Here is a 23609-nt window from a genome sequence, read left to right on the forward strand (position 1 = left end):
AATTGTGAATGGCAGAGACAGCAGAAAACACGGACAGATGCATCTTTTCCCACCAAGATTTCTCCTAGATTTCTTTCCAGTGTGTCCCAGGAGATGCGCCACTTACAAGGCTTTCATGGGAAAACTGCTCAGCCAGAGAGACAGCTGACATTTTATAGACTCTCATAACTAAATGCAACTTAACTGTGCATAAAGAGTCTTTTACTGGTCCAGATGGGCTCTGTACATCCACAACAAATCGTCCTCTTACTGTAACCACTCAGCAATTTCTAAATGAGATGCCAACATATCTCAAGCCAGGCTATCACAGCTGCCTATGCTCATACGTTGGTGCCAAGCTATTCTAATCTTCCATCCAGAAAGGAGTTGGCATCATTAATGGTCTTTGTTTAGATGCCTTACAGTGTCCACTACTACGGTATGGTGGAAACACCAAGACGCCGGACCAGTGTCCAAGCTAGGCACACAAGTATGGAGCTAAAATATGTATTTTTTAGCTAATTATTGTGATTAGAAGGTCCTGAGTCTTTGCAATATGGACTTCCTTATTGTAATTATGGGCCCGAATTTTTTTAATCGTCAGACTGAAAAAGTTTTTGTGGAAATGTCCCTACAGTATGCTTCAAGTACAGTTGGTTCATGTGTGTCTGTGTACTGTGTATATATATATATATATTCATTCATTCATACTGCCAGCACCAAGTAGGGAGCAAGATGGCCACCGTCTATTTACATAAGGGTGAATTTTAAAAACAGTCTGTCATCGGGCATCGTTAAACCAGCCAAAATGCCTTGTAAAGCCTATATTACACTGTCAGATTGTCAGCCAGTTCATCGTTAAGGAGCGTTCACAGGAATGCTCGTTAGCGATGATCTGGCAGTGTAATACTGCCGCCAATTTCCAATGAATGATCCAATGCTTATTCATCGGGCAATTGGAATCTTCAACAGGTTTAAAAATCATTGTTTTCCGACGGCAGATTATGCTGTCTAATCATGAGTTAGTGTGGGGACGAGCGATGGCATTAGCGATCACTCCTCCCCATACGGTGCACTGGTCTCCTCCGCTAGCTAGATTCCCTCCTGACAATCGTCTGCTGGCTCTTTTAATCTAGTACAGCAAACTTTATGAAACCAAAATTTGTGTCCGTTTCAAAACCTACTGTATAAGGGGCGGCTTGACAGATCTAACATGTTTTATTTTCATGGTTGATCTGATGGTTTTTGTTGAGCCAGGTTGCGTCAGCTGTGTATGGCAGTGCACCCTCTTAAAGGGATGAAGGTCGGTAAAGTCAATCTCAAAGGATGTTTGTATCATAAATCTCTGATATCTATATATATATAAAGAAGGACGTATATATATGTGTATGTTCCGCGATCATTCAAAACACAACCATCGATTTCAATGAAACTGGTATACACATCCCTTGCTACCTGGAAAGAAATCTTGTGGGGGTCATAGCTCTCTAGGACGTACCGTTCCTGAGATATTCCCAAAAAAATACCTGCATTAGCCAATACAAGCCTGCAAGTCTTTCTCTTCATATCCCAACTGCCATACACACGGTCACATGTCCCTTATCAGCCAATAAAAACTTGCAGGCCTTTAGTCTCCACATACACACAGTTTTACTTTACGTTTCCATAACAACCCAGCCATTTTTCTTCACTGCTGTAGGTCAGCTTTAGGCTAGGGCTACACGACGACATGTGCCGCGTGATAATAAGTCGCACGACACATATGGCACAACTACACTGCTACATGTGTCGCACCAATGTCACGCGTCAATTTTTATAATGATAGTCTATGGTGTTGCACTGCGACATGTGACATTCTGCGACTGCAACGCAACAGTCGCAGAAAAATCCATCTTGGATAGATTTTTTGCGCCTGTCGTGTCACAGTTACAGCATGTCACATGTCGCAGTGCAACACCATAGACTAACATTATAAAAATTGTTGAGACAAAATGTCGAGCGACACATGTCATCGTGTAGCCCTAGTATTAAAGGGGCAGGGCGCTGTGAAGGTCACTGTTAAAGGGGCGGGCACTGTGGAGGTCACTGTTAAAGGGGGGGGCGCTGTGGAGGTCACTGTTAAAGGGGGGGGGGCGCTGTGGAAGTCACTGTTAAAGAGGCGGGCACTGTGGAGGTCACTGTTAAAGAGGCGGGCACTGTGGATGTCACTGTTAAAGGGGCAGGGTGGTTGTGGAGGTCACTGTTAAAGGGGCAAGCGCTGTGGAGGTCACTGTTAAAGGGGGGGCACTGTGGAGGTCACTGTTAAAGGGGGGCACTGTGGAGGTCACTGTTAAAGAGGGCATTTACTGTGGATGTTACTGTTAAGGGGCAGGCAGCTGTGGAGGTCACTGTTAAAGGGGCGGACACTGTGGAGGTCACTGTTTAAAGGGGCAGACACTGTGGAGGTCACTGTTATGGGGGCAGGGGCCACTATTAAAGGGGCAACTGCTGTGGAGTCACTGTTAAGGCACCAGGGTACTTTGAGGTCACTGTTAAGGCAGCGGGGTACTGTAGAGGTCACTGTTAAGGGGATGGGCTGCTTTGGAGGTCCCATTTTAAAGTGGCGGGGCACTGTTGGGGGGGTCAGTTTTAAGGGTGGGGGACTGTGGAGTTCACTGTTAAAGGGGTGGGTACTGTAGAGGTCACTGTTATAGGGATACTGTCGACATCTTTTAAACAACTCACACAAACATTAAATGAAAATGAATTAAATATACCCGTGCGAAGCCGGGTCCTTCTACTAGTATACTATATGCTTAAATTAACAGTCCCAGGGTCAGCTCTGTAAGAGTTCCCCTACAGGCCTCTAAATCTAATGGTATGTGCACTACCCCAACTGAGATATTTTCCCATATATAAAACATCTGTTTTGAGAATTGGTTCCTGACATCTAAAACACTAGGTAAATCATCCACAAAGCCTCATCCCCTTTGCAAGTTCTCAAGATAAATTACACTTATTATTCAATGGGATGGTCTTGATGCGAAAAATACTTGAGTAGGAGTAGGGGTTGTGGCCATTTTACTTTCCACATCTGTACCCTCCCTGTGCCAGGAGCACAATACACTAAATATGAAAACATGGTGTTCCTAAAGTACTTATTACTTACCAACCTAAGTACGGCTCTGTGCACACTGTGTTCTATCCTCCCATAGGAGGTGTACCTTTTGAAGGAGGGCCCAAATGTAAGCCATCCTATAGACATACAGTGGCACACGTCACCCTTTGATTGCTGTATATTGTGCTTATACAGTTTTATCATGGCCCACTGTATTAAAACATGCAGTTGGCTGTAATTCCTATACAGCTGAAAAGGGATATGACGATGGAAACAATAAGTGTTACTTTTGGCTTTTAACTAGTGAAGGAGCCCTACTGATATCCTAAACACAGGATGGGGTATTCCCACCTCAACATTCATGGTACAGTATATTCACAGGATCTACCAATTACAATATGTCTGAAGCTGCAGGTCCCAAACAGTAGGGCTCCATCTCATGCTCTGTCAATGCAAGGCTCTCCCCATTCAATTCTATGGGAGTCCAAAAATAGATGGGTAACTACAGTATACTAGGCTCTTTTCGAACTCCCATAGAAGTGAAAGGAGAGAGCCATGCATGTGTGGCCACCTTTACATTCAGAGCAACCATGAGATGGGCTCTGTTCTCCGAGACCAGCACCTATCAGACCTTTATGCATATCCTGGAGAATACACCTTGAAATGACTGTGACAAACTAATAAATATGGATGCCACTATATATGCTAACTTCCATCTCATATACTAAAGGGTTTTTTCCGAGACTTTTTTACTGATGAGATATCCACTAGATAAGCTATCAGTATCTGATCACTGGGTGGTTCGAACATCCGGGGACCCCGCCTAACAGCTTTTTGAGGGCTGCATCGGCACTTGTAAGTAGTGCCGCAGGTAACCAAACCCAGCGCCGTCATTGTAGTAGGTAAGCCTGTGCTTGGCACTACATCTCATCCCCATTCTTTCAATGAAGCGAGCTGTGCCTAGAAGCATGTGACCAATAACCGTGAGGTCACATGGCCTAGGCTAAGCTGTTAGAAGCCATGGTGCTACCGCGAGCAACGATGCCTTCTCAAACAGCTGATCGGCGAGCTCCCTGTTGTCGGACCCCCAACGATCAGATACTAATGACCGATCCAGAGTATAAGTCATTGGTATAAAAGTCTCGGAAAACCTCTTTAAGGCTACATTCACACGTCCATGGTGTGTTGCGGACCCGCAAATTGCAGGTCCGCAACACACCAGCCCGTCACCCCCATAGAAATGCCTATTCTTGTCCGCAAGCTGCAGACAAAATAGGACATGCTCTATCTTTTTGCGGAGCTGCGGACCCAAACACCCAAGGACCACACCCAAGGTGTGTCCAAACTTTTGGTCTGTACTGTATATTAAAGTCCCCTCGATTACTGTGACCTGCAGCCTTGTGCTTTTGTTTGGTCCAGGAACTCACTTGTGAGTCCTTACATCCCTATAATCTACAAGAGCTGGTCTATTACCCTACAGATATTGAGAACTTGCTAGTTACAGTATGCAATAGTATTTATATTGTTACTCCCAAAATAAAGAAGCACAATTTTGTATACATAGACACAAGAGAAGAAGCTGTGCAATTTTGTACTTTGGCCCATCTGCTAAAGGATATCTCATCACGCAGTGAACACATAAATGCATTAACGTGACTGAGAAAGTCCTTATCATTCCCTGGCTGCGTGCTCAGAATTCACACTCCAGAATGCAGATTTCAGAGATTTGAGACTACAATACTGCTCTGTGAAGTACAGCGGTCTACAGATGTCAGCAATGCATAACAACCTGCACATACAGACTGTATCGGCAACTCAACTAATTGCTTGGAAGATGAGAAACAGCTGCTGGAATGAGAAGACAAGCTGCTTAGTGCGGGGGAACAAGTGCTTTCCCCTTGAGCGAAGGATACATGGACTGTACGTACAGTATATCCAATGATGCGTGCAGCACTAGAAGAATTGGGCTAGTATTACCCTTCGAGGCCAAATTTATTATATTAATAGCGGGATTCATATCAGTGGAATGCACTGCCACACAATCCATTTTAAAGCATCTTGCCAGCTTGTGCTGCTCAGTATCTTGGCACTGAAGCCAATTTCCGCATGATAAAGCCTGCAGCTGATAGCAGCCTGAGAACTGAGGAGTTCCAGACCAGTCGAAACGACACTTACTTTATAAAGTAATGAATGGCGACTATTGCAAGTTTCTAGCTGGAACCAGGCCCAGTATCCATAGGAAAGAGATCTCCAACCATTATTAGTAGTTTGGGACAAATTTAGAAAACATGACTGCTTTCTTCTAAAAAGGTGCCACATCTACCCATGGGTGGTGTCTGGTGTAGGAGGATGAGCGGTATTACAAACATACAACAAGTGTGGTCCTGTTTTTATAAGAAAAGTAGCCTTTTTTCTTATCCTGTACACCCACTTAAGGTGAAACGCAGCACGTGGCTATTGCCCTCTGAACCACCAAGTGTCGAGACGTGTCCTTTATTGCCCAAACAGATTCCTCATTCCCCCCCAAAAAAAAAAACAACTTTAATCACACCTGTAGTATGAAAACCCCCTTGAAGTCAAAGAAGTGATGGAGGAGACCAAATCCCATCTCCTTTGAGGACAGGGAATGGCATCAGCAGTCTTGCCAAGATCTCTTTTAATCTCAGCGCATGCGCAGTAAAGCAGGATGTTCTTGCCCTAGCTTCAGTTGTGCTCTCTATAGGCAACAAGAGCCCGAATTGCGAGAGGATTGCTGCAAGCCAGGACAGGTACACCCCACTGCACTGTGCATGCTCGAACTGTAGAATACAACTGCGAAGCACACAAAGCCAGCTGCTGATGGTGTTTATATTTTCAGGGATGCCAATCACAATGGACAGTTTGGGATTTGGACACCTGGTGAGCTTCAATTCACAGCATTACCACCTCCCTGATCCAAACAGCTGCGATTTTTGGAAAAATGGAGGCATCTGCTTGGCAATAAGGACACCTTTCGACACTTGCACAGTAGAGATAAGGTGAATCAGTTCTAAACTAATCAGATTCGACCCAAATTTAGTAAAAATTTGAAGGGGACCGATTTCCAAACTTTTGATGATTGATTCAGGTAAAGAGAAAACAAAAAACAATACAAAAATAATAATAATAAAAAAATTCTAAAAAATGTTTTTAAGCGAGAAAGAAGCGATAAGGAATATGTATCCTAGGAGACCTCAGAGTCTCATACACTAATTTTCTGGTCAGTTGGAGCTCTTTTAATTCTAAAACCCACATGTTTCAAAAATGCATGGATGTTGGACTGTATCTCCTGGTTTTTTGGATAAGCAACAAAGGTTTTTGATTTTAAAGAAGAGCTGGAATACTATATTTCTTAGGATATAGGTTTTAATTCTGTTTTTCAGCTTACAGTGATAGTGTCTGATGACCCAGGAACCAAGTAATGTATATCACATCCGTCGAGCAAATTACACCAGAATAGATTTGGTGCTACATGTCCATGAGGCCGGTATATGGCTTTGTAACCACATCTGCTGAATCTAACGCAGCTATGGTTTATTAGCGCGGGTGACAAATGGCTAGTGAGAATATAAGATTCCCTGGACACAGTGAGTGAATTACACCAGAGGCCCACAACATTGACTTTATAATGAAATTCAAGAGAGGGTAGGGGAAAGTGACCGACCATCATTCTGGATTCTAGTCTTCTCCCTGAGCTGCATGTTAAGTGCCTTTTAATACTGTGAATGCTGCTGGGTATTTTTTTTTTTTTTTTTAGGAAGGAAGGGCTTCCTGCACTAATCCATGAAGCTGACTGTCTCTTTCCTTATTATAATAAATGACAAGCAGCATCTTACAAAGACTGGAACGTTTTCTATGCCAGGAATCGGAGTCTTGTTTTTTTTTCCCCCATACCAAACAAAATAATGGTAATTATGGGCCAGGGCGGACATGGAAATTTCCCAGGTGGGCCGATGCCCAGGGGGCCGCCCAAGCCCTCCTCCTAGCCACTGGCCGGGTATATAATGATCTGATGCTCTAAGCATTAATTAATTCTACGAGCACTGGGTACTTATGCACCTGCCAAAGGCTGCAGGTGCCCCTGCTTAACTCAACTGCATCACCATCCTCAGGATGGTGATACAGTTGAATACTGTGGTGAAGGCGGCAGTATTTTGCGCTGCACTGTCCTATTTGGTTCTGGAGGGGGTGATATTTTGTCCTGCACTACAGTATTGCAGGCCATGCCTACTTGTTAGCCTGCCTTTTGTCAGGTTTGGACATGTGGCTACTTTAGGCTTTTTTCCAGGGCCATTTTAAGGTTCTCAGTCCGCCCATGATTATGGCACATCTGTTGCTGGCGATGAAGAAAATGGGTCAAAACTGGGTTATTATTAGAGATGAGCGAAGTTCTTGAAATGTCAATGCAGCTGCTTTCCCCAATGACTTCGTCATAAAGAGCATTTCTTTGTAAGTAGCGGGTGCAATGGACGGGGGAACGGTGATTGCACCACCTCCCATCATTGAACCCCTCAGATGCTGTGTTCATCGGTGATCATGGCATCTGACATTAATATTAAGGCCATTCCGGGGTCAATAATAAAAAAAATAATGAAGATCATACTTACCTTATCCATTTGAGCGCGTGGAGGCGGCTGCAGCCATCTTCTTGAAGATTTAGCGTTTGATCTTCAGTAAGATGGCCCCGTGGCCTTTTTGCACTCAAATGGATACGGTAAGTAGTGATTTTTTTAAATGTTTAGCACACTTTTCAGGGAAAATTGATTCGTTAGCACGAAGGCACAAGCAAATGCGGCTTCAAGGAGATTGAATTTTCCCTGAAATTGGGATCAAAGTACACGTAGGATACTTTGATTCGCTAAACAATAGTTATTATCAATTGATAAGGAATCTGTAAACGCCCATCTGGAGTGAGTCGAAGTAGTCATTAACCCACCTCTCATCTTGTCAGTGCTCACGCGGCTTCATTGACCCTGAGTAGTTATTATGGACACAGAGGGAATTTTAGCATTCCCTGCCTCTGCCCTGCATAGTTGCCACACCTCGTAATATTTGGGGAATTGTATTTATGCAGACTTATTACTTTTTTAGAGTCATTGCAATAGAGAAAATTCGCTTAGCACCTAATTTGAAGCTGTGGAAATGAAGCAAACACGATTGCTTGTTCTACCACCATGCCAACAACCCGGTAGGGCAACAAAAATAACAAGATTTCCTCCAGGAAGACCTGCTGTTTGTACAGATAAGCAGAGGATTTGGGCAGAGAACATGAGCAAACATGAGTCACGTGGCCCAAGGTCAATCCTTTTAGTCTTATTTAATCATGTGCCAGCTTATTATCAGAAGGGTCAAACCACTGGAGCAGCATCAGCTGACTAATCTACCGTCCATCCCAATGTCACTGTATGTCAGCCTTCAGCAATTACATCGCTGCTATTCTGATGGCACATAAGGCAGAACATCTAAAGTGTTAATACATATTCAAGGGCGTCCTTAACACCTATACCATACTATGGACAAACTGCATGCTCACTAGTAAAATGGGTGACATTGGGTAGAAGGTGAAGCTGACTTGGCCAGCTTGTAGCTTTATGAATTTTGCTACAAGTACACTGCCATTGCGGTTGTTCAGGTTTGGATTTGTGTCGCTTGGGGGCGCCTAGCATGCCCATACTGCCCATGTGCAGGGCGATTATCAGTACCATTAAAACAGTTATACCCTACCCTTTTCCATTTCGGGCCCTCTGGGCCAGAAGTGATAGAGACGCATATCAATATGGCACTTTTCTTCAAACACGAGTAAGAACACCAAATTTTAACAAGAGACGGACGGCTGCTTACTCACTGGACCGCAGCGTCTGCTGCCCAAGAGTATCTGGGTTGACCTATTAATTCATCAAGGACTAGATAAAATTTTCAGAGAATGCACCTTAAAACCAAAAATTCAATTATTTTCAAGAGAATCAATATGTTTCCTAAATTGTATTGTATCACATCCTATTAAATTGAATGAAGAGATGAAAATGCGTTGAATACTGGACTAAAGTTGGAGCTTGATAGTGGATAGTTAAAAGGGCTTGTCTCACTTCAGCAATGTATAATGTGATGGAAGCAGCAGTGTTATAATGTGATGGGAAAATGAATCAAGCCAGCAAGGAGACGACATAGACAATAACAATACATTAGTAAGTGCCTCGTAATAACTTTCTCTACATGAAAATGCCATTTGCTGAAGTGAGACAGCCCCTTAAGACTTCAAGGTGGTTGTGTGCGAGCGTTTTTTTTCCCCCGTAGAAATAGCACCACTCTTGTTTATAGGCTGTGTCCTGGTCCTGGCAGCCCATTCAAGTAAATAAATCTGAACTGCAATACTGGGACACAGGCCCGTTTCTAAATAAATACATGAAAAAATATATTTTTTTCCAACGTCACACATTCTTCTTAACTATAGACCAGGGATGCCCCAACCTGTGGCCCTCCAGCTGTTGCAAAACTACAACTCCCAGCATGCCCTGATAACTTTAGGCTGTCTGGGCATGCTGGGAGTTGTAGTTTTGCAACAGCTGGAGGCTGCAGGTTGGGCATCCCTGCTATAGACTATATTCCCTCAGCGAATTACCCAATAACCCTTCAGTAATAGATGTATCTGCAATGCTGGAAGATGTTGTTGGATTGATTAACACTAATTCAAAATTGTCACCATGATTTTCACCAAGATAACACCAGGTCATGTGACCAAAAAAAATAAATAGTGTGATTTTTCTGCGACATTTGGTCATGCGACTATTTGAAGAGCTGAAATTTGGCTTTAAAACAGACAGGTTACAGTCGAGGCAAAGTTGCCACATGACTCACATTGCGGTCTATGATGGCAAGGTTATGTGCGACTTGTGACCTGGGGATCAGGAATCCAGCAGTTTCACAGGTTGCGTCAGGACACGTGATGCAACGCGACCACGTTGACAACCATCAGACGCAAGTCACCACGTTGACAACCATCAGATGCAACGTCACAATGCGGACATTGCAACCTCCTTGTCATGCAACCAAAGGTTGTCGTTCTGCCCTAGCCTTAGTATCTGGTTTTGTACATGAAACAAGACAGGAAGCTTACAATAGGAAAATCTGAACAACATAATATATCTAAAGAAATTACATCTGTGAGAACATTAATGGTCTTCAGAATACTGTTGCTGCCTTTAATTAGAACTATTGAAATTTTAATTAGACGACTTTTATAGAAAACCTCACAAGCCATCCTAAAGGGTGCTGTTCAAAGCAAAATCAAAGTTACTTTTTCTGCTGACAACTGACTAGTATTAGGTCACTTACCCTGACCGCTCAGAGAAATTAGAAACTTCAATTGTCTCCGAACCTGCGGAAAAATCAATATACACACATGGAACCCCAGAATCCTCCTCAGGGAGCGAGGTCACATGACACAGGAAGATCTGCTCCCTTCAGAGGTCCCAGCAGGCATCCTGTAGTAGACCCTTACAAAACCCCCCGGCATGGGCCTGGTGGGTGACACTGAGGGAGGAAGGACTACACCTTGGAACCAGTAGTAAACAGAAAACCACTCCAGGTAACGGTGGCAGCGAGATTAAGAAGCCCCTCCCAATCATACAAAGCGGCCTGAATTTCCGACACACTGGTATGATTCAAATAATTTGGAAGCGTAAAAGTTTGAATTCCCAATTTACGGCAGAATAGCAGGTTGATGGGGACAGGCAAGCATTGAGCATCGGATGGAGTCAATATGGGTAAATGAAAAGCAGTCTCTGTGAGATTATTTCTAAAAGCTGTAGCGGTAGAAGCTTAGTGCTGGTTAGTAAATCCATGATCAGAAGTATTGGCATTATATGTCCTCTGAATATACTACATGTGTATTAGGAGCATGAATTTTGTCAGCAGTGGCAACTATCCCAGAATGTTTATGAAGGCCAATTCTCTCATCTGTCTGATTGACATCAGCAGAATGATTATGTCTATTATTTTTCGTATGCAACAATGAAGAATTTAGCACATAATGGGATAGGCCACTGGCGAGCGAGCTGGTTATACTCATCGGAGCAGCAGTGCGCATGCTGCCCACGTGACCAGTGTGTATGGTCTGTGAGTCCAGTGGGGTGGAATACAGTGATGGTCCTTCTAATTCTGAGCGGAGCAATGGCTCTATATTTTGGTCTCCCATTTGTGGTGGTTCCTGATGGTGTAGCCCGAGAGTCCACTGCTGCATAGACTGGGAAAAGAGGAAATACCTGGTGACGTAAGATTCCTTGCACTGATGTTAAAAGTCTGACTACCGGAACCGGAAGACTGATTGTATGTAATGGTGCTTTCTTCTTTCTGCTCAGAGCCAGGCAGATTTAAGTTGTCCATTTCGCTTATCGGAACAGTCGGGGCAATTACATTGGCCATTTCTTGATTTCTTGCACTGATGTTAAAAGGTCTGATTACTGGAACCAGAAAGATGAATGTATGTGTGGGTCTCAGTCATGTTTTCGTCATTCTTCCTAGAACCAGGCAGATTTAAGTTGTCTGTCCCATTTATCTGAACAGCTGAGGTACTCACATTGGGTCATCTCTTGTGATCAGGTGTAGGACCAGTAGAGGTGTGCAAATCATTTTCAGGTTTTTCTAACCAAACATTCATTAAGGTTCGAATATTTTCAGCAACATTTAGGATTTCAGCCCCCCACACCAGCAATGTTCTCCTTGTCCAGGTTCTGAGCAGTTGAAGCTTCAGGCACAGAGGTGGATACATCCTTAGATGTAGGTGCTGTAATCTCAACAACAGACTCACCATTTATCTCTACCTGAAAAAATGCTGAATAAGTTTTCTTCAGGAGGATTTTCTTAGAGAAGATTCTGTCATATGCTTGGGATTTTTCAAGGAGGCTGGTGAGGGATGCTGTGCTGGTGTGGTCAGGCTTGCTTGGAGGATGCTTGGGTGAAGGCTTATTAGACGTGGAGGTTTACTCACTGCAGGTGAAGATTCTGTAGCTGCTAGCTGTGATGATGAAGATACTGAAGTTGTGAGAATCAGGCAGCAATGTAGAAAGGTGACATCTGATTTGATCTGTAGAAAAGGTCTTCTGGTCTGTAATGGTTACTGCTTCAGGAAAAGACTTTTTTCTTCAGCTGCTGATGCATCAGGTAGAAGAGCTGCTTCAGATGTAGTCAAAACTGCAGGGTTCGTAGTGGGAATTGTGGTGGAAGCAGTTGTTGGCTTGCTCCCCATCCAAACCAATTAAGAATCTGTGCATGTGATGGTGCAGGTGAAGTCACCATCAGGACAGCAACCACAGCCCAGACCCATGTCAGAGCCATAGCAGTGAGGCTCTGATACCTTTCAGGAACTATGCCTGTTCACATTGAATTGTCCTCTAAATCTCTCGTAAACTACACATTACCCTTCAAACAAGAAGCGAACTAGCAGAGGGTGTGGCTACAGAAATACCAAACCAAGCCTCCTTATCAGACGCCAGCCCTCATCGAGTGTGGAAAAGCTGAAACAACTGCACAGAAACTTTACAAATTGACCTCACTCTTGACAGAAATTATGGAAAAAAAAAGGGTCAACAAAGGCCAGATTGTTTTACTTGCGAAGCCAAAGAGATAGCATGCATGCATGCAAGTGTAAGGAGGATCCCTCTGCTCGGCACAGATAAAGACATGGAAGAGCTATATATTTAGCATAACTCTGCAAAGAAATACTCTATTCAGATGAAAATGCTACTTTACTGCTTAATCTATCGATGCTTCAAACTAACAGTCGGGTGGCAACTCTTACAATGAAGGTCCTTGAAACAATTACTAAGGTCTGGGATCCATAGGAGTTACAAATCTATTTAAAATTAAAATGATGTAAGATCTAAAGTAAAAGTTAATAGCTAGTAGAGGGAGATAGCATGTGGGTCAAAGGTCCTCTTCTGCTCCACCGCTCACAGCATCTCAAGCTGTGCCCTTAACAATTTGAAGGGGAAAAGAATAGAGAATTTATATTGGCTTTTAATGTGCTCAATTCACTAGTCACATTCAGGGGCTAATTTTACAACCTTCCATAAGTGTCATGACTGTAAAGTGAAAGGAGAGGTTATTATTTGATATTCACTTCTAATTCAATGTTATATTGTATTTGCATTCTTAGTTGGTTTTGAAGATGTGGCTTCCAACTCCTGTCATTCATAGTAATCCTTTTACAAAGCTGGGCATGAGGTGAGACAGATCTGAAAATTCCCAAAGCATTAGATAAGAATCCAGCCAGAGTTCATACTGACTTTGCCTTTCTTTATTCTTCTTTGTCAGAGTTACCTGCTTCCCCTTTGTGTTTTTTTCTAATGAAAGTTTGGAAAACTTGCCTACACAAGACAGGAACAAATGTTAGGGGAATTCCCAAGTGTTTGGTCTTGTTTTTAGGGTTTGACTAAAAGCCAATCACAGTAAAAAAAAAAAGAGGACTGCAAAAGTTGGCACCTGGACAACAGGTGAGATGTGCAGATAGGAGTAGATGCTTGCACCACTGAAGGATTGGATTTCATAAAAAGATTCCTTCAAATCCTGAAAGATGGGTGTTCTTGCAACGAGTCATTAGTTCAGGTAACTGACTTCTCGTGGTTAGTACTAGTTGTCTTACAGCACTAGGGTCCTAGGTTTGAATCCGGACCAAGAACTACATCTGTATGTAGTTTGTATGAATCTCCACATGTTTGTGTGGGTATCCTCCCACACTCCAAAGACATACTGATAGGAAACTTAGATTGTAAGCTCCATGGGGGACAGCTTGACGATAATGTCTCTAAAGTGCTGCGGGAATATAGTAGCGGCTGATATAAGTGTCATAAAATGAAATAAGGGTTGTATGAAAGTAGAAGAATATGTCTTCTTTCTGAAAAAGCACCACTTATGTCCATAGGCTGTGTGTGGTACTGTAGTTCAGCCCTCATTCAACATTTATTATGAAAACCTCTCGGTGGGAAATGAGAGCTTCCACAGGAAATGTCGGTTGTAGCTGGGGTAGAGCAGTGAAAGTGTCACGACCATGGTTATGGGCGTGGACTCCTTGACCCGCATGCAGTTGCCCGCGGGTCGGGTCTTTGTTCAACCACTGGTGAGTGCTGTTACTATGTTGCCTCACGTGTGGTTGCCGTTGGCAACATTATGTTATTGGCAGTATAGCGGCCTGAGCTGTTGCTAGGTAGCTTGCTGTCAAGTGCATGCGGTTGCACCTGGCAACCTGTCTTTGTAGGCGTGCCTTTTGTCGGTTATGGTGTGCACTGGTGACATTTTCCCTTCACTTGTGGGTGCCCGCGGGCTAAGTGTTGTTTTGTGTGCATGTGGTGGCAGTGTCTCGGCCTTCTGGCTGACTCCCAGGACATGGTTGCCACGCATTGCCGTTGCCGGCGGTAACAGGTGGAGTGTGTTTATGTGTGTATTTCCCTTTAAGTGGTTTCCGTTCTTGCCTGGTGTAGGAAGGGGTTAACTCCTTCTTAGTGTGTGAACACTGGGTGTGTCTGTGTGTGGGTGTGGCTACTTGAGCTATTTAGTCTCTGCTGGATGCCTGTAGCTGAGGGGTACTTCAGTTATATGCTGGAGTCATCCTCCTGGTATTATACCCATCTTCCAGTGAGGGCCACCCCTTGTGGTCATAAAACCAATGTATGAGTGTCTAGTTGATGTGTTATCCTTTCCGTGTTTATTACAGCTATGGATGTCCTGGTTTCCTGTGTGTTTTGTGGTGTGCTGTCTCCTTGATGTTCTGTGGACAGCAATACTGGTGCATGGGTTCCAGTCAGTCAAGGCTGGTGGCAGGTTAGGTTTGGAACTAGTGTTGTTCACCTGCCATATCCATATGTCTGTATGTGTTTTCCCCTTCCTTGCAGGCTTGGCCAGTGAGACTCCTGTTCCTTACCTCCGTTGTCCTGGAGGACAGGTCGGCTTACCCAGCTCCTAGTTCAGGGCCACCCTGGAGGGCTTATAGGTACCCCCAGGTTACGGAGTATGAGCCCTCCTACTATCAGGGGTCGGCTCATACAGCTAGGAGTCAGGGTCAGATTAGGGACGCGATAGGAGTTGACCTGCTCCCTAATTCTGTCATCCTGGTCAAGCAGCAACCAAACATCTTCTGGCATCGCACGGCTGAGGGTTTTCCCCATCCTCAGCTGTGACAGAAAGGTGTTGCAAAAATATGAAGTTTGCACAGAATGCACCACAAAATCGAAAAAATTAACAATAGAAGCAGGCAATCGAAGTTCTGGCAACACTTGCGTGGCTGAACTCCACCTTAATAACAACGACGACATCACCCTTTAAGAACCAAGCAGCACTGTCACTCTGACAGCACCAGCCACTGGATGACTTGATATGAAAGAAGAACAGTGGTTATGTAGGCAATGGACACGTAGCATGTCACACTTTTTGAACAACAGGAGGTGCCCTGATACAAGTGCCATCTTTGGGGCGAGCCCACATGGTTTGCTCGCCCTCCTAACCTGCCAAGGGTTTCAAGTCAGGGAAAGGATGCTGCAGCAGGGGAGAAGTAAAGACAAAAGGCAGGAGGAGCGGGAGTCTCCCTCCCGCGTGTGCACTGAAGAGAAGTGGCACAGGAATGCCAAGTGCCAGGAACGCATCCCCCAGTGGCATGGAGGAAGGCCAAAGCATAGCAAGCTGCAGATCTGTCGGGTGTTATCCCATATTTATAAACTGGTGGCTGCATAATTTAGTAGTTTTTCTTCCCCTTTCAATCTGAGTGACCAACAAAAAGAAAAAATATGTAGTTATAATTTCAGGAAGCCATAATGTTACTTTATATGTTCCAGCACAATTTCCTTCCCCTCCTTTGTTTCTTCCAAAGGGCCAAAAAATCTGTTATTTGGACATGTGATGATCCCTCCAGTACCTAGCTCTATACAGGGTATAGTACAGTTATCAGGAGCTCTCCATTGTAACCAGCCATGCATCTTTGTGCTCATCACATGCATATTTAATAACATCTGTGTTGGTAAATTCTAGGAATTTAAAGGGAACCTGTCACCGGGGTTTGGGTATAGAGCTGAGGACTTGGATTGCTAGACGGCCGCTAGCACATCCGCAATACCCAGTCCCCATAGCTCTCTGTGCTTTTATTGTGTGAAAAAAAAAGATTTGATACATATTCAAATTAACATAAGAGTCATATCTTACTTGTGTGACCAGGAGAAGAGTCATATTTTTCAAGCTCTGGACTCATCTCAGGTTAATACACAATAAAAGCACACAGAGCTATGGGGACTGGGTATTGAGGATGTGCTAGCGGATATCTAGCGATCCATGTCCTTAGCAATATACCCAAAATCCCGGTGACAGGTTCCCTTTAGCCCTGCTCAAGGAATGCCCACTTTTGGGTAGGGTCTTCATAAGTCCCACCCATTTCCAGTAAAGGGACAGGCTTAAACTTGCCAGGATTGTCTCAGAAAATTAAGGACAATCAAAGCAAATCTCCAGGGGATATGCGATAAGCGTCTAATCACTAGGTGCCCCTAACATTTGGACTAATCACAAGAGCGTGGGTCCCAAATTCCCCCTTCCTGCTCACCTGCAGCTGTGAGCAGGAGTCTTAATGGGTGGTGGTCACACATGTGCCCGAGAGAGAGAGCTGATTACAATACACATTCTAATGATCTTGGGGTCCCCAGAGACCATAAATTTATCACCTATCAGTGGAATCAATGATTTATGTATTTTTTGGAAACCCCCTTTAAGCATGCAGAGAAACATGAATCTGATCATGCAGCAATTCCATACTGCAGTATCAGCTCATACATCTTTCCATACATGGATTACTGACACTTGGTCTTGTCAATGAAGAATACTTGATATGAACAATACATGTGTTATGACTGGTAACATGTGGGGTAATTGTGGCCCCAGAAGGTCGTGGAGATTTAACGGCACAGGAAATGGGAACATATAAATTCTTCCAGGTTTACAAAATGTTAAGATTTATTAGCATTGAGATACCCTCAGAGGAACTGAAAACTGATGTTCTCAGCTCAAACTCATTACGGCTGTCAGGAGAACTTTATGATTACGTCATTTAGCCATTTGGGATATAGGGATCCCCACTGGTAGGACTGAAATAGTAAGTGGAAAACAGGATTCTGACGAATCCACATGTTAGAACTTCTTACACCCATTTCAGAATCCAGCGACTCCTCCGGGCACTGAGATTCAAGTTTCATGGGAAAATAAACCACAAAGAAAATTATCCAGATGCTTTGGCAACTCCCAGCAGACGCAGTTTGCCCCCATTGTCACTGCAGCCTGTAATTGAAATCCCAAGTTTTTACAAGTTCCCAGCTGACATTACTAGAGCAAAGAGCAGTGAAATTTCAGAATCTGTAGAGACATTTGGCTAAGCCCTTGTATTCAATGATGGATCTTTATCTTAACTCTAGATTAAGATGTTTCACCTCTGACGTATCCAGAAGTACTGTATATCAGAAACTTAGCTAGGTGTCAGGTTGTCGGATATAACCTTTTGAATTGAGCTGTTCATTTAATTCTTATCACTGGACACTAAATGCATGTTATTGTTACAGCCAAATCTTTACAGGAACAAATCAGCCTAGAAATGAATAAACATGAACTATAGCCAGCCTCACCGTTCGTCAGTGTGCATCATTTTATGCAAAAAGCCTACAGAGCACACAGGGTTAATCTTCTGCTGATCTGTTCCATCTTTGTGTATGTGGTGGGGGATGCTGCTGTAGCCAGCTGTCTTACTGCTAGGGATGAGCGAACTTGTGTTTTCAAGTTTGGCGTACAAGGTTCGGGTTAACTCAGAATTCCGTTATGGATTCACTACCACGGACCATAACTTATGGTCCGTGGTAGCGGAATCCATTGGGGAATTTTTAGATAACCCGGACCTTGTACGCCAAACTTGAAAACACAAGTTCGCTCAACACTACTTACTGCCTTTCAAAGGGATCAAAATTGGGATCAAAGGAAAGGAGAAGAATAATTTAAGGAAGTCAATGAGATTTTTATATTGTTTATGTTTTTGTTTATGTTATTTTACATGTCCTGGTTAGGGCATATTGACATCATCATATGGGAGTTCTCCTCTTGGAACTCTTCCCTTTAAGCTAGAATAGGGAAGCTGCGGCAAAAAGTGGCTCCTGTTGAGCAATATATTATATGGTTCCACATTCATTTATACGGTCAACTGTGGACAGCGATTTCAGCAGCAAGGAAACAAAATTTAGAAAGGGGGCTATGCAGTGAGTAAAACCCTTTAAATAGATTTTTTCCCCTGAGGATCAGAATGCAAAATATTAGAGCACCAAATTAAGATTTAACAGCCATGATATAACTACTGTGTCTGACAGCAGAACAAACACTGATATATTGAGTGGATATGGTATGGTAGCTTCTAGAGCCATAATACTGTTCTTAAACTATAGTGTAAGGTAGGTCTTATGAAGTGCTGTGAGGAATACGGATTATCATTTATTGGCAGCCCTGATTGTCATTTGATTCACCTTTTAGCATGTACACAATCAGTGTACATGCAAAATAAGTTCTCACCCCCCAGCCATCTGATGTCAGCTAGCAAGGGAGGAAGCCCTAGGGGTCCAGGCTTCAAGGAGGCCCCAGGTAGATAACGTCACACCTCAACCAGCCAGTTTGGAGGCAAGCTAATCCTGCAGGAAAACCCCCCAGCAGGAGAGCTCAGCCCTTGCCCAGTATCAATGATACCCCCCAGACATGTTGGCACCTACATTTCATAAGGAATTATGAACCGTCCGTCCATCCCAGCATAATTTGGTTATCTTTTTGCGATCCTGGGGCAAAGCCAAACGTCCACGTGGTCCTGGCTTGAGGCTAGGATGCCTGGCAGGGAGATATACATATCTCCCCACTGAAACCACATAGCGGCACCATGTTTGGACTCTAGTTGTAGCCGGAACCCAGGCGGATCAATTGGGCCCGGAACCATCTTCCTGCAACATTCTGGTCTGGGGCAGAAGTAGGGGTGGGACCTACCCATAGGCGGCGAGGGGGAGCGGCTGGCTACAGGTTATAAGCCCATGCAAGCCAGCAGGAGGGGTCTTTTCTGAAGGGAGTCACATCATGACAATGTGTTGGAGAGACCGGGGAACCAGCTGACATCACTGCCCCCACGTGACTGCAGCCAAGGACTATTCCACCATTATAACCCAAAGGAACTTTCATCTTACCCAGTAACTGACTTTTGCTTTGCTTAACCCTGTTGTAACCCATATAACCTGTATCTGTAACCTCAGACCACTGTATATATTCTCTGTGTATATTGTGTTATATTTAGTGTGCCCTTAAGGCGATTAAATATATAATTTAATCTTGTGCTATCTTGTATCTCGATCACGAATCCCCACGTCCGTGTTTTGGCCTAGTTATAAGCTACCGCGGGTTGGCTTCACACCCTATATAATCCCGTTAGCGGACCGGGCTTATATCAAACGAGAAGCTGGTGGCAGTATACCCGGGCTTAGAAGGCGCTGTTTCACAGCGGCAGTAAAAAGGCTCTCAGCTCGTTGCCTCTCTGTGCCCGCGTTGACAGGAGGTGTCCTGTGTAAACTGAACCAAGCTGACCTTACCTGCTCCTAAGGAGGGAGTAACGTCACGCTTTGGTAAACCTGTGACCATACCGCGTCTCGTGAGCTCGACGTAGGTGACGTCAAGCGGGCACGAGGTGTGGTATTCGTCACAAGCGCCAAAGGTACTTAAAACATTTTTTATCTACCAACCACATATGGCTGGATATGCAGTACATTATTTAACTTGCACATCCCTAAAAGCTTAGCTGAGCCTCTACAATAAGTGAAAAGGCAGTGTTTCCTATATCAGATCACTACACAGCACAAGATCTTAAAGGGGGTTTCCATGGTGTTTTAAACTGATGATATATCCTCAGAATAGTTCATCAATATCTGATCAGATACTCGCAGCTTACCAAGGATAGTGTCCATCCATTGGATTGAGGATGTGCTTGGTATCTCAGCTCGGCCCCGTTGACTTGAATGGGACTTAGCTGTGCCTAGGCTGTGTCACTGGAATGGCAGTGGCTCCTCAACCAGCTGATTGGTGGGGGTCCCGGATGTCGGATCCCCACAGATCAGATAATGATGTCAGATCCTGAGGATAGGTAATCAGTATAAAAAAATAAATAAACAAAATTGCATTTCCAGAAGGCAGTTATTACCTGAACAAGCTCTCTATAGACACTCAATCAGCAAGCAATGCTAGGACATGTGAACTTTGAAACTTGGCAGAATTGTAAATGCAGCTCTGGATTACAATACAAACTGTATCTCTGGTTCCCTGCTATGTTAAACAGACCAGGAACAATCCACTGGAATTTGTTACTCCATGCAAAACAAGAGCCCGTGATTATCACCGGGAGGCAATTTATTTTTCTATAACGAGGTCAATCAAGGAAACTAACATAACTCTGTGAAGATGTCATTAAGATCTGGAGGAAGTACACAGCAAGAACCCCTGGGGTCTCTATATTACAGGAGCCCAGCCGAACAAGGCAAAGTTTATATTTTATAATTTTGCAAAGGTTGAATAATGAATTATATTATTCAAAAATATTTAGATAGGATGCAAATAACGCTGATCGTAGCCTGACACCAGTCATTTCTATACTGAAGACTTAAAGGAACTGTATTATCACAGAAAACCCCTTTCATATAGGACGGCGATCAGTTGGTTAAGAGATTGGCTTCGTGGCCAGCCAGACATTTCCACTACTGATGGCGAAATCTATTATTACACGGCGGCAATTGATCTGAATGGTCATCCATGTCTTGAGTCTGGTAGAGTAGGAACTGCTGTTACAGAGTAATTCTATCATCTGACTCATGGAAGAAGAATCATGATCAGAGAAAATCCCTCTATGACATCCATATACACTATTAGGACATTTGCACGGGGTTTGTCCTTTTGAGATTACCTCCTAAAAAGCCTTCTATTTATGCAGCATAAATTAAAGGGAATGTGTCATTGAAAAATTACCTTTTGTTTCATTCACGTTTTTATGGTAAAAACATTTCAGAATTCTGGTTTCCATGTCTCTATCTATATTTAGGCCTAAAAATACATTGAGACCTACTGATTTATACAGGTAACTTTTCAGTAGCCGTTGCATTATTATCACGCGCCACCTGCAACGGTCTCTTGAAGGCTGCCAGCACTAGGCCGGCAGCCTATCAGAGGGACAGCAGGGGACACACCTCTCCCTCCCCTGCCGCAGCATAGACATCTGTATCGCTGTCCTGAGGACGGTGATACAGATGACTATGGAGATGAGCGCTCCACAATGGAAGCGCTCATCTCCTGCTGCTGTGCCCTAACGCTGGCCACCCCCACTTGTCACCAGGGCTGCGGCCTTGCGGCACTCAGGCCTGCATAATTCTTGCATGGCCAGCATAATCACCAGACATGTCACCCATTGAGCATGTTTAGGATGCTCTGGATCGGCGTATACGACAGCGTGTTCCTGTTCCTGCCAATATTCTGCAACTTTCGCACAACTATTGAAGAGGAGTGGACCAACATTCCACAGGCCACAATCAACAACCTGATCAACTCTATGCGACGGAGATGTGTTACACTGCGTGAGGCAAATGGCGGCCACACCAAGATACTGACTGGTTTTCCTCACCTCCCCTCAACCCCCCCCCCCCCCCCCCCCAGTAAGGCAAAACTGATGGATATCTCGGCGAAGGAGAAGTGCTCACTAACACAGATTTAGACAGATTTGTGAACAATAGTTGAGAGTAATGGGGTCTTTTGTGGTATGGAGAAAATGTTTTAGATCTTTGAGTTCAGCTAATGCAAAATGGGAGCAAAACTGAAAGGTGTTTGCGTTTATATTTTTGTTCAGTATATGAAAAAAAAAAGGTTTAGCATAAAAACTTTATTTAAACAATGGGTTATTTTCTGATGAAGAACTCCCTTTAAAGAAAATGAAAACACCTAAATATTACTTTATTATATATAGATTCCCAAATACCTTTTATTAGTTAAATTAGTGATGAACTTCAGTTTTGTAAGTTCGGGTTCGGGTATGTGCTGAATTACGTTATGGATTTCGTTACCACAGACCATAATGCAATTCCATGATGGGCTCCTGCATAACGAAAACCGACGGATCCGTTATGCTGGTCATACACTTCTATTATGACGGAATGCATAACGGAATGCCTCTAAAGCCATTACGTTATGCATTCCGTCATGGAATTGTGGTCCGTGGTAACGGAATCCATAACGCAATTCAGCACATACCCGAACCCAAACTCGAACTTACAAAACTGAAGTTCTCTTATCACTAGTTATAATGGCTCGTTTTGTCTAGGGAGCAATCATTAGGAGAAAAAAAATTGCTACCCGCCCTATTAATACACACAAAGCCTGTCCTAATCACACAGGACAAATTACTTCACAACACTGAGCTAAAGAGCTGCCTCATCCTCCTCTCCTACTTCCCTTGTGTCATATCGACAGGTCACATGACGCAAAGGGGGCAGGTCACCACTGCAGCAGCATCAAAGTGGATGTTTACAAGGCAGCCAAGACCAGGAAACGAAGGAGCATTAACCCAGAGGCAGGAGCAGGTAAGTATGGTTTCCTTTGAACGTCTCGCCAGGAAGTGAGGTTTTCAACCCCCCCCCCCCTCAAAAAAAAAAGCGATGGCAATCCCGTTTATATATACACAGACCTGAATGTTTGTAAAGGTGACAAAAATTCTAAATTTTAAGCTGGGTTCTATCCGAGACATGTTTCCAAATATCTCCTGTCAACAGCGTGCGCAGCCTCGGAGCGCATGAGAGAGAAAAGGCAGACTTGCAATACATTAATGGGGTCTTTCTTCTGGGACCACACAGAATGTAGTAGAAAAATCAGTCGGCATTTAGTGCATTTTTGGCAGAAGAGATAACGCTGACAACACTGTGAGACTTTTGTTTCTTGATGCTGTGCTCCTACATACAACATACCAAACACAACAATAAAAAAGATCATGAAATTAGCACAAAGGTGGACATTAGACCACCAGAAGACTGTAGGATTGTGCTCCACAAACATCACATTGTACTCGATTATGTCTTCTAAAGGGAACTCTCTAGTACCCAACCATTGTTAGAAAACCATACTGACATAGACTATTAGGGAATTCTTAGTGAAAGTCTGGTTATTGCAAGTTATCCCCTATAAACATGATAGTGGGGGTCTGTGGCAAATACTGTAGTCAACTATCTGCGATGGTCCCATAGAGAATGAATGTGGGGCAGGATATATGATTGACTTGCCACTGCACTAGGATGGGGGAACAGGACCTTTACTGTCAGTTAGTTATTATTATGAATTTTATAGTGCTGACATATTCTACAGCGCTTTAGGATACTTTCACACTTGCGTTTTGGGCGGATCCGTCATGAATCGGCAAAAACGGATCCGTTACAATAATACAACCGCATGCATC

General features: G+C 43.7%; 1 protein-coding gene across 2 annotated transcripts in view; it reads right to left on the reverse strand.

Annotated features, from left to right (window-relative positions):
* COL18A1 (collagen type XVIII alpha 1 chain) overlaps positions 1-23609 on the reverse strand; it is a 171039-nt gene that overhangs the window by 64842 nt on the left and 82588 nt on the right. The window contains exon 1 of one of the 2 annotated variants that reach the window (XM_040439230.1): positions 11356-11934. The exons of the other annotated variant lie outside the window; for it this stretch is intronic. Within the exon in view, the coding sequence (XP_040295164.1) occupies positions 11356-11515 (160 nt within the window). The 5' untranslated portion in view covers positions 11516-11934. Of the gene's footprint in view, positions 1-11355; positions 11935-23609 lie in introns of those variants that run through there. 2 annotated transcript variants of the gene reach the window in all.

The sequence above is a fragment of the Bufo bufo genome, chromosome 7 (assembly GCF_905171765.1).
Source record: "Bufo bufo chromosome 7, aBufBuf1.1, whole genome shotgun sequence".
NCBI lineage: Eukaryota > Metazoa > Chordata > Amphibia > Anura > Bufonidae > Bufo > Bufo bufo.